This window comes from Gobio gobio (assembly GCF_949357685.1).
Source record: "Gobio gobio genome assembly, chromosome: 22".
Taxonomy (NCBI): domain Eukaryota; kingdom Metazoa; phylum Chordata; class Actinopteri; order Cypriniformes; family Gobionidae; genus Gobio; species Gobio gobio.
In genome coordinates this window covers 44,590,768-44,603,138 of record NC_137118.1, presented here as the reverse complement: position 1 = coordinate 44,603,138, position 12,371 = coordinate 44,590,768, and the positions used below count along the sequence as shown (strand labels likewise).

General features: G+C 37.1%; 1 protein-coding gene across 2 annotated transcripts in view; it reads right to left on the bottom strand.

Annotated features, from left to right (window-relative positions):
* Positions 1-12,086, bottom strand: part of pitpnb (phosphatidylinositol transfer protein, beta) — a 42,704-nt gene extending 30,618 nt beyond the window's left edge. For both annotated transcript variants that reach the window (XM_079804476.1, XM_079804477.1), the window contains exons 1-2: positions 12,033-12,086; positions 4,749-4,779 (exon numbers count right to left, since the gene is read on the bottom strand). In XM_079804476.1, coding sequence (XP_079660602.1) covers positions 4,749-4,779; positions 12,033-12,052 — 51 coding nt within the window. In that variant the 5' untranslated portion in view covers positions 12,053-12,086. The remainder of the gene's footprint in view (positions 1-4,748; positions 4,780-12,032) is intronic.
* Positions 12,087-12,371: the final 285 nt, after the last annotated feature.

The following is a 12,371-nucleotide window of genomic DNA, read 5'->3' as shown; positions in this document are numbered from 1 at the left end:
TTTTTTGCAAGGCCGTTCACATTTCCAATTAAATGCGACCTTTTGTGATCTCCTGTGTGAACGTGAAATGACCCAGAAGTGACCCGCATGCGCAGAAGAGTACTCAACGGTCAACGACGTCACTTGTTGTTTACGGAAGTCGCCAAATATGGGTGTCAGCATTGGAGTTCGTTTAGCTTTATTAAAAGGCTTTTTATTTTTCGCTGGCATTGGAGCCAGGATCGTCTGTAACCACGCTCGGCCATTTCGCTGGAAATGTTTTCAAAAACCGCCCGGTTCCGATAAGAGCCCTCGAGTTTGGCCTGAATAGAGCTGTCCCCCCAAATATTAATTAACTCCGAAATCTCGCTTCCCTTCCACTGACTGGTCTCAGCATCGTCCGCCATAGTTGTTTATCTTCTCATTCCCGCCTACTTCAACGTACAATGATGACGTTTGTCGTGTATCAACAACGTGCGGGTCGGATACATGTGACCTGGCAGTTCAGACTGAAGACGCATTTCAAAAGATCGGATATGTATCGGATTTGGACCACATACCCAAGTGGCCTGGGTCGCATTTGAAAAGATCGAATGTGTGTCGTTCAGACTGTCATGAAAAGATCAGATACAGGTCGCATAAGGGCAAAAAAATCGGAATTGGGTCGTTTCAGCCTGCAGTGTGAACGCAGCCTAATAGTCTTAAGCCCTGTTCACACCGGGACGATTTTCGCAACGTTTAACGCCTTGTGACTAAACAAAGGGCGCCAATGTGAGTGTGCACACTGACTTTGGGTTTGGTTTTTTTTGGTTTTGACGCGGCATGTTAAAAGCCGGCCAACCAATGAAATCGGCGCTTTTGTTCACGCGTCTGGAGCTGCTGAAGTCACAGTAAAACACAACTTGGTGGCGCTCAAGCACAAAAAAGGTCTTGCCGAGCATACATTGATACGACAAAGAGGAAGTAAGTAGACAAAGAAGAGGATAGCTGCGTCCGAAATTGAATACTTCTCTACTGTATAGTAAGCGGAAAACACTAAGCCAACAGAGTAGTATGTCCGAATTCATAGTATTCGAAAAACAGTAGGCGAAAAGCACCCGGATGACTTACTACTTCCGGCGAGATTCTGAAGTGCGCATACGATGGACACTTTACTATCCCATGAGGCCACGGGAGACGCTTTATGAATGGAGGTGATGGGACGCAACTGACGCTGGTAGGTCACATGGTCATGACAACATGGCGGTTGTAGTATTCATACTACATTCATTCATACTATATAGAACATACTTTTTTAACGGTTGTGAAGTTTGTTCAAATTCAAATGTAGTACCTACTCACATAGTACGCGATTTTGGACGCAGCCGATGAGCTGCTAATGCTGCTTGCCAGTTAGAATAAAAGTGTGTGAATGGTTTTGGCAGAACGTAAATACTGTCTCTCTTCTTCTGCGTGACAAGCGGGTGTCAGAAGTGTAAGGTGGCGCAGCACCACCTTGTGTACCGGGAGCGCCATCAACTGAATTTGCACGTTCACTCTGCAAATCGTCAGTGAAAATCACTTGGGTGTGAACACAAAGATGCGCCGAAAAACGTCTCGAAAAACATCTTGAAAAACGCTGACGATAAACACACGCGATAATCGTCCCGGTGTGCACAGGCCTTAGTGATAAAAAAAATTATAATACTTTAAAAAAAATAAAAAAAAATAAATACAAATGATAATAAAAAACAATGCTTTAGATCAGCGGTCTCCAAACTCGGTCCTGGAGGGCCACTGTCCTGCAGAGTTTAGTTCCAGCCCCAAATAAACATACCTGAACCAGCTAATCAGTGTCTTACCAGGCCCAAGTAAGACACTGATTAGCTGGTTCAGGTGTTTAAATTGGGGCTGGAGCTAAACTCTGCAGGACAGTGGCCCTCCAGGACCGAGTTTGGAGACCCCTGCTTTAGATGGTCTATTTTCAGGGTTCCCACTCTTTTTCAGCGATCATTTTCCAGGATATTTAAAATTTTACTACAGTGAGAATAAAAGACAAGGATCACTCCTAAAGTAATATATTGCTCTCTAAGTCTTTAAAAGGCGCACAGTTTATTGCCATGACTTAACTATAAAATCAGTTTTTAATATGAGCTCTTAATCATACATTATGACTAAGGAAGCTTGTTTCTGCCATAGAATTTTTAAAAAAGGGTAATAGCGACATATCTTGCTATTCTGAATTTTTTTTTTTTTTGCAATTGTGATTTTCTCGCAAAAATTTTTTGTCTTTTTTCCCTCAAACTTTTGGACTTTATGTCAATTCTGAGAAAAGTAATAATTGCAAGATATAAACTCGATATTGCGAGAAAAAAAGTCAGAATTTCGCAATTCTGACTATATCTCAAAATAATTCTGAGTGAGATCCCACCCCTATGGGTGTTGGTTATGGGGTTGAAAACATGCGGAACTGGCTCCTTTAGTCAGGGTTCCCACTCTTTTTCAGCAACCATTTTCCATTACTTTTCCAGGACATTTTCAATTTTACTACGGCGGGAATAAAAGACAAGGATCACGCAAAATATTGCTTTCTAAGTCTTTAAAAGCTGTACAGTTTATTGCCATTACCTAACAATCCAGCATTTTTCAATATGAGCTCTTAATCATACATTATGACTATGGAAGCCTCTTTACACCACAGAATAGAAAGAAAAGGTAATTGTGACTTTTTATCTCGCTATTCTGACTTTCTCGCAATTGCGAGTTTACATATTTGTGATATAAACGCGAAAATTGTCGCAATTCTTTTTTCCTCAGAATTGGACTTTATAACTTGCAATTGCAGTTTAGATCTCACAATTCTGAGAAAAGAAGTCAGAATTGCAAGATATAAACTTGCAACTGCGCAAAAAAGTAAATTGTGAAGAAAAGGTCAGAATTGCGAGTTTATATCACTCAATTATTACTATATAAAACACAAATGTGACTTTATATCAAAATTATGTGATATGTAGCAGCTTACGAGTTAACATTCACTGCATACATTTGAGTAGTTAATAGCATTAGCATTAGCTAACGGCTGCAAGTGACAACACAAGACTAAACATCATTATTCAAAATACTACTCATACGCATCAAACTCAGCATTCCTGAACATGTGCTTTCTGCAACTAGTGCTAATTGTTTGGGCCAGCGATAAACTCTTTATACTCGGCTAAAGAAATAACTTTTTTTTAAAGAATTTTCAAGATTTTCCAGGACATTTTACATTTTCTCTAATTTTCCAGGACTGGAAAATTTGTCATCAATTTTCCAGGTTTTCCAGGACGAGTGGGAACCCTGTTAGTCTATAGCCTCTGGCCAAAAATCCTCAGATGACACAAAATGACGATATTTGCTTCATCTGAGGATTTTTTCCAGAAATAAAATGCATAATTCTCTCGTCTCTGGGGGATATGAGGGGGGAAAGTACCATAATTCCAATATACTACCGGGTTTCTACTGATACAAAGCCTAATGCTAAATCACTGAAGTTACCCTTCAACATTTTAAAAAATAATTTTCCAGGACAACAACAAGTTTTTCCAGGACATTTGACATTTTCTCTAACTTTCCATGTGTTTTCCAGGACTGGAAAATGTATCATACATTTTCCAGGTTTTCAAGGTTTTCCAGGACAAGTGGGAACCCTGATTTTAAATTAAAATCTCATTAAAATTAAAATACAAAAATAATTCAAAGTATTAAAAATTACTTATAGTCTTAATGATAAAAATTATAATAAAATAAATAAAAATAGTAATAATAAATAAAAAAAACAAAGCTTTAAAATAAACATTTCTCATGCGTATTCCACCATCTTGTATTTTCTCACTGAGCTTGTTGCAATGATTCTGGGCTTGCATTCGAAGTGATGAGTCCAAATATGATGTCATAACATGGATACACTGTGTCACTCTTATAAGAAAAGTTTCTAAACAGAACCTTAAAGTGTTCTTCCGGCGCTTCATATATAGAACCTTTCAGGGGCTCCATCACGGGATCCCTTTAAGGATTTAGTTCATTCTTTTTTAATTTTAATAAAACTGTATAAACAAACTTCATCACTAGAAAAACATGTTAAACATGAAAGTATTATGCAAACATTCCTTAACAAAGAACCTTTTTGTCACTGAGGGTTGAGTCTAGAACCCTATAGTTCTACATAGAACCCCATTAAACCTTATTTGTAAGAGTGACGCGCTCACTGTGTTTTGGAACAGAGCCCTTGAGTGTTTTTTGAAAGAGGATCCTTGTATCTGTGCATCATATATGAACGCATCTGTAACTCGAACGACTTGACAACAGCCTGCTTGACAGCTGTCAGGCTGCAGTAGGACTTCACTTCATCCTAAATGCAAGATATCAAACAATGCCAATCAAGCACACATCAAGGATCTTCCCTCAAAAGAGCACAAGACTCAAAGGTTCCCCGAGGGCGCCCGTGTTCTACATGCATGACATGCTTTATCTTGTCCTTGGTGCTCTGATCAAACCCTCGACGAGTTCAAAACGCTGAGATTTTACACCATTGTTTGGTTGCTGAACTCACAGAGAAACATCAGATTGAGGAGGTGTGAACGGTCGTCTGACTGCACTGATGCTGCTAATGGAGCTAAGAACCCGTCAGCAATATTACACCACAGGAAACACGGCTCTCAGCGGCCTGCTTTTCAAGGTTAAAGTGACGCTGTGCATTCACAGTCAATGTTTAACTTATCAGAACCTGAGAGAAAAAGACCTGTACTCACCTCTTCCACCGAGCATGGTAAGACCACACGGCTGAAAGAAGAAACAACAACAATTATAACAAATATACAAAACATGCATGTTACACAGACACAAAAGAAGAAGAAAAAAAATATATATATATTTTTTTTTTTCAGTGACTAATGCAAATATCTAGACAACGAGGTAGCAAACAATAGATTACTTTATACAATTCTGTCAACAAGTTTTATAAATATTCTAAATAATTGTTTATTTTTTCATGTATCTATTTATAAAAATAGTATTTTTAATTTATAGACATCATTTACAAGATATTATAAATACTTATTTTATATAGATTACTAAATATTTATGCCATTATATTCATTTCTAATTGTCTTCATTAATATATATGTTATATGTATATGTAAAAATATATATTCAATTGAAATAATATTATAAAGTATAATTTTTGCATATATATATATATATATATATATATATATATATATATATATATATATATATATATATATATATATAAATATATATATTTTTTAATAAATGTATATTCTAAAATATATGTAAATATATATATACATATATTATTTTTAAAATAAATTTATAAATAAATTATATATATATATATGCAAAAAATATATAATATTTTTATACTATTTTAGTATAAAATAGTATACTAAATAGTATACTATTTAGTTCTGTTTAGAAATACTATTTTTTTATATATATATATATTTGTTATTTTTTAAATAGATTTATATTATAAATCATTATATATTTTTTGCATATATTTGTTATTTTTTAAATAAATGTATAAATAAATTTATATTATAAAAATGCTATATATTTGAAACTATATATTTATAAAGTATTATACTTATTTTTATAAATTTATGAATGAATAAATAAATAAATAAATATAACAAATATTTATGACTGTCTTTTTAAATATATTATAAACTCTAATAATATTATATAAAGTATAATTTTTATACATATTAAATATTTATTATTTTTTAAATAAAATGTATACATACATTTATATAATAAAAAATATGAATACTATTAATACAATTAATTAAATGCAAATGACATGACTGTTTAAATTAAATGACTTACTCTTTCTGGTAAAACATTTTTTAGGTTCTTACAGAGGAGCTTGCTTTTATTAATAGGCCAAATGTTAATAATCTCAAAATGTGTAAATATCAGATGATTAATCAGCCTGACTAATATATATCAGTCTATTAGTAGTAATAGTAGTAATCAAGCAATTTCATCAACTAACGGTAATTCCAATATTGAGAAACACATGACAGCAAATCAACAACATTCGCCTGTATTTTTTCTATAATACAGGCGAATGTGGTTGATTTGCTGTCATGTGTTTTTTTGAACACAGACAAAAGTGTAGAGGCGATGAGACAGAGGAAATGATCCAGTTCAGACCCAACAAACCTGGTTTCCTGTGAGACAACAGCTCTTTATACTCACTGTGGTCAAACATGCCCTAATAATCAGCCTGGTTTCATTATTCATTTCATATTTATTACTACAAGTAAGATTTGTTCTCAATGTTATGCAAGCCGTTATACATTTTTACCAATAAAACATAACTTTTATTGTATATAATTAACTGTATTCAAGTCCAAAGCTCATCTTCAGAGCTCACTTGACACATGAACAGTGTTTACGAAAGTTTTGAGAAGAAACCAGGTGGAGACGACCAATCAATCATCCATGAGCGTTTATCTATTATGGGTGTAAAGCCCTGTCAATCTCTGCTATATGAGGAAATAATCAATATACAGACAGTCAAAGCACCGCAGAGACAGGATCAATCCGACGTCAGTCTGCATACTACAAACAGTCAGTTTCTACATTACTCAACATTTCCTCAATACGGAAACTCCCTTGAATACCTCAAGAGGTGGAAACGCTCTCCTAACCGCGGCGTGACTCAGCATTTAATGCAATTTCGGCAATCCTACAAGATCATTACAAATCACACTGTACCACATGGATCTAATAAACCTGGGTACGACATGTATGACTGTACAATGATGACGCCTATTGAATCGTAGACTAATAGCGCTAACAAATAGAGCTAGATGAGTCGCATTTTGGCAATTGCGGTTTAGAGGAGTCATAACTGGGGAAATAATTAGCATACCAATTTTGCAATAAGTAGTTTTATGTTTTAGCGCCGTTACTTTGATCAATACGCCATTTCATGTTGCATTTTTATTGGCGTCAGTAGACGTAGGTCGTAGCAGCAAAACACACTGTGCTAAATTTCTGAAAGCATCAGAAAATGATCGCAGGCTATCTTTGGTCACAAGGCCGTGACAACTGTGTGACATAAAAGCGGCTTTAAGAGCTCAGAAATCACCACAGCTGGTCATCTTTCGTCTGGGACAGCCCCAAAATCGCACAATGTGAACGGCATTAAAGGGTTACTTCACCCAAAAATGAAAATTTTGGCCCAGAAAGGTAGTAAAGACATCGTTAAAGTCGATTAATAAAAATAACCTTAATTTTATGAAGCAACAAAAATACTTTTTGTGCACAAAAAACAAACAAAATAACGACTTTATTCAATAATTTCTTCTAGCATGTGTCAAGACTCTTATGTAGCGTTCACACGAATGACGCAAATAATTTGCGCTATTCGCACGAAGTTGGACGCTTGAACATTTTGAGTTTACTCGATTCATTCACGCGTGACATTCACTGCACAACAGACCGCGAATTCGCGTCATGGGAGGGGCTTCTGCCGGCTCGTCTCATTGAGAAATGGCTGACATGGGCTGTGTTTACACGTCTTTTTTGTTTAAATTCTACTGTTAGTGTGTGACAAAACGTAGTTTTAAGACTTTTTCAGGCGATAATGTAGTTGTTTAAAGCTCAAATCTGTGGTTTATTTATAAAGAGAGTGCCTATTTGAATATTTTATCTGGCGTTTTCGGAGTTGTGAGCTCCAGTGGAGCAGCGCTCGTTAATCCCGGCGAGAGCAGCCTTTCCTCGGCTAGTCCTTCTGCCGCTAGCTCTGATGTCTCTGTGGCGTCTTGAGCTATAATTCGTCTTGTGTATATGTAACGGCCGATCTTTGGTCTCATGGATCTATAATTTGTTCCCTGGCAAATCGTTTAGACTGAGGGCAAAGTGAAGTTTTACTACTTTTTTATTTTTAGGCTATTTAACTTTACGTTCCTGTTGTAGCCTACTCGCACTGACTTTGAATATTTGACTGAATTGTTTGCTTTATTATACCTTTTAAGTTACTTATACTTTTGTAATATTGATCATATATAAACTTGCATTTAAAGCTACACTGTGTAACTTTTTTTGTCTATTCTTAGCTAAAAAGACTTAGTTCTTTCAAAAATATATGTGCTCATTAATGTATATTTACTTCTTTCAAGTAATAAAGTATTCTCATAAGTTTATAATATGCCATTGAAAATACATAAGGTAATGGGATCTAACGGTGGTCGCCATGTTGCCCCTCCATCTTGAAAGTACATTAGCCAAAGAGGGACATACCCGTAAATTCAAGCTTCGCTTTTCGCGTTTTAACCGGTTTTAATACTAGATGGCACTGTACAAAATTCTCTGCCTCGCGCATGTGCGCGTCAACTTGTTCAGACTTGTCTGGTGCATGTGCAGAGAGTTTTCATCTAAGCAGCTCCAGTAACAGAGTTATACGGAGTTTTCCTGGCTTGTTTATTCCTCAAAAATCTGTTTTTCCTTGTGTGGTATTTCTGTGCGTTAATAACTCCGTAAGTAATAATAGTTATTGTCATTGTAGATGTGTTTCAGAGTGTGTCATCGCGTAATTCAGTTGATGTCACCTCAGAATTATTTTTGTGTCAACATAAAATAGCGTAATGCTCACCTATTTGAATAATCATTCAGTTATTTTGTTATCAACAATGTTTATTCGTTTATGGAAAATATTTGCTTGTAATGTATGTTGATGGAAATATGTATCAGGTCTGATCGGCATATTAACAATTGTTATACAGAGCGCGCTGCAGTGCTAACGTTAAAGCGCCGCACACACTTTTGTAACCGGACACCGCTTGTTAGCAGCGGCAGCTCCGCTCATTTTAATGCAGCTTCATTTAGCGCCTATATATGGTACAATAAGCTCTGGTTTACGGTTACATTATACAAATGTAACTTATAAGTATAGTTATACAGTTCTTAACTGTGTATGTATATTTACCATCCTTATTTGTTCTCTCACAGAAACCACATTTATGTACATATCCACGCAAACCTGTTTATGCCTTGCAATTGGATGACTGAATAAACATTACTATCATCAAAGTTCACTCTGGATTAGCTGCAGTTCTTTCTAGCCGAATAATTAGGCCAGTTGAGTTCCAACCATCCCACTGCGCACAGAATATCCCACAGGCACCGTGTCGAATGTGGACGAGGTCGAACTGGAAGCCATGTTAATCTTGGACTAAATCGGCCACCGTAGGAGTTGAAACGAAATCGGAATTGAGAGGAACAGAAACTAAAATTCGCTGGATGGTCATATACCTTTTCACCACTAGATGGGGGAAAATATCACACAGTGTAGCTTTAACAAAAAGACTGGGTTGTGTTTCATGTCATTTAATGTTATCACAGTGATAATCATATGCACACTTGTCTGAACCAGATATTAATATAAACCAGATTTTCTCCTCATTGTTGTCACTACTAGAGCAAGCTCCTGATTGGTTAATGCGGCGTGAATATCCGCCAAAGTTCAGATTTTTCGGGCAATTCGCACCAGTCAAACGCTCATTTTGCGCTGCGTCATTCGTGCCGCCTCATTCACGCGAATCGCACCGCAGAATGTCTATTCGCGTCTTTGCATTGACTTAACATGTAAATCACTCACGCAAATCGCGTCATTCCGGTGTGAACGCACCATTACCATTGTTAACGTAGTGTAAACAGTGAAGCACTTCCAGAACGCTGGCTTACCATTGGCCAACGCTGTTTACGTGAGCACCACGACGCATGCGCACGAGTCGATCTACCGTAGAACAAGGAAGTGCTCCACTGTACTTACTACGTCAACAGCGTAATGGTGCGTTCACGCCAGGCCCGAATGAAGCGTTTCGCACGAGTGATTTACATGTTAAGTCTATACAAAGCCGCGAATAGACATTCTGCGACGCGATTCGCGCAAATGACGTGATTCGCGCGAGTTGAAAAATCTGAACTTTGGCGGGTATCCGTACCACGTTAACCAATCAGGAGCTTGCTCTAGTAGTGACAACAATGAGGAATCATATGTGTATACCCGGAGCTGTACGATACATCTTCGTACTTTACAGAAACAGAGATAAAAAGGATCTTGCTTGGAATAAAATGTGAGTGAGGAGGTCGGACAATCTGGTAAGTTGTAAAAAAACTATCTTTACTCAATTTGAGCTATATAGGGGTGATTTCTGGGTGATTGGGACACATTTTGCCATTGAGATGACTTGGAAAAAGCGTCCCAATCACCCTGAATTCACCCTATTGAGACTACAAGCTAGTTAAAGTCGGCAAATTGAGCTTATTCTACATATTTTAAAACAATCCATGTCAGCCATTATGCAATGAGACGAGCCGGCTGGCAGAAGCCCCTCCCATGAGGCAAATTGGCGTCTGTTGTGAAGTGAATTTCACGCACGAATGCCGCGAGTAAACTCAAAATGTTCAAACGTCCAACTATGCGTGAATAGCCCGATGTTCGCGCAAGTCGCGTCTGGTGTGAACGCATGGAACGAGTCTGACACAGGCTAGCATAAATTGTTGAAGAAAGTTTTTATTTTTGTTAGCTTTTAGCACAAAAAGTATTCTCGTCGCTTCATAAAATGAAGGTTGAAACACTGTAGTCACATGGACTATTTTAACAATATCTTTACTACTTTTCTGGGCCTAGAAAGTGTTAATTAAATAGCTGCCTATGGAGGGGTCAGAGAGCTCTCGGATTTAGGTCTTACAGGTTTGGAACGAGTGTGTGTGTAATTAATAACATAATTTTCATTTTCGGGTGAACTATCCCTTTAAACCTGGTGGAGACGCACTGGAAACTTTGGCAAAGGGTTTTCTGAAATAAAAGCCACACACACCTGTTGACGTGAGGAAAGCTCAAATTTGCATTCTCTTGCAAACCTAAAGGGTGGATACTTTGAACTTTCAGAGGAGGTCAAAAAGGTGCTGGATTTCATAAAGTGGCATATTGTGACATAATCTTGATCCAATCTCTCAGATTAAAGGCTATACAGCAACTGTTTTCAGGCATGTCATGTCCCGTCCTACAGATGAGAAGCTAATTAAAATGTAATAACTCGATCCCTGGAGAACAGAAAGATAAAACCTGAAAGGAAACAAGAACAGGTTGGAAATGAATGACTTGCAGGCCCTTTTAAACCGGGGTCTCCTGTCAAAACGGACGTTTAAGTCCCTTTTGGATGTATCAAAGAACGTCTAATACAAGAAAATGCCTAAAAATAAGTCACACGAGTGAATATAATTAGATTAAGTGGTTAACAAGGCGAAGCAAACGTGCTATGTCACCAGAGGATCATTAATCACAGTTTAATCATCATTAATGAAACACTATTCAACTAAGTTATATAGACCAACCTGCTGCCATTAACGGGTTAAAAATATCAACGTTAAGTCTCTTTGTCCATTTAAAAGCTAAACTGAGTTATGAACATCTACATTTGATTTATGCAAATAATGTCTGTAAAAAATATAATGGCAAAAAAACCTGTAGAAAATGTATCCTCAAAAAGTTGCTGAACTGTCAAGCGGTTTTGTTGTCATTAATGCCTTACTTACATAAACCAGCACAAAAATCCCTAAAAAGCGAGTTTTTAATTTAAACTAAAAAAAAATTATGTTATAATAAAGGCGCTAACGTTCAAGTCAGACACTTTCTGAAAATACAAAATGGTAAAAAAAAAAATCTATGAATATAACGTTATATGAGGGAACTATCAGATTTGTTGCCGTTTAATCTTGACGGCTAATAGCATCGCGTGCTAACGCAACTCTCATTGCAAATGAATGGCGAGCGGGTTCGTTTAGCCTCGCATGCTAACCGCTACATGCTAAAGCTGGGCCTCACGCGCGAGCCGGTGTCTCGCGCTCTTCCCGGGCGCGAGTCCACTTCCGCGCGTCCACATTTCACCCTCCAAAAGTGATCAAGAACCAGCAGATACACGTTTATTATGTGCAAAACTGAAATCAAATAAAATGTTCGGCTGGAGAGGAGGAAAAGTAAGACTTCTACTTACTATTCCTTGATGAGCACCATCTTCTTTACACCGGTCACGGCTGCGCGCAGGCCCGTCGACGTCACGGCTGACGTCACAACAAGCCAAGTGATTCCGCCCAATCACAGCCTGCGATGTGCTTCCGTTACTTTTTTTTCCTTTTTTCCTTTAGTATTTAACCAAATATATATACAAAAATATACATATATTCTACTACTGGTGTATATTTGTGTATCTATTATGCATGTTATTGTTCCCTGCTTGAGTTGGAAATTGTTCACTAAAATCTGAACTGCTTCAATTGAACATTAAAATGTGATAAATTCAGCACAGCCTTTTTTTTTATGTGCCACATTTTAG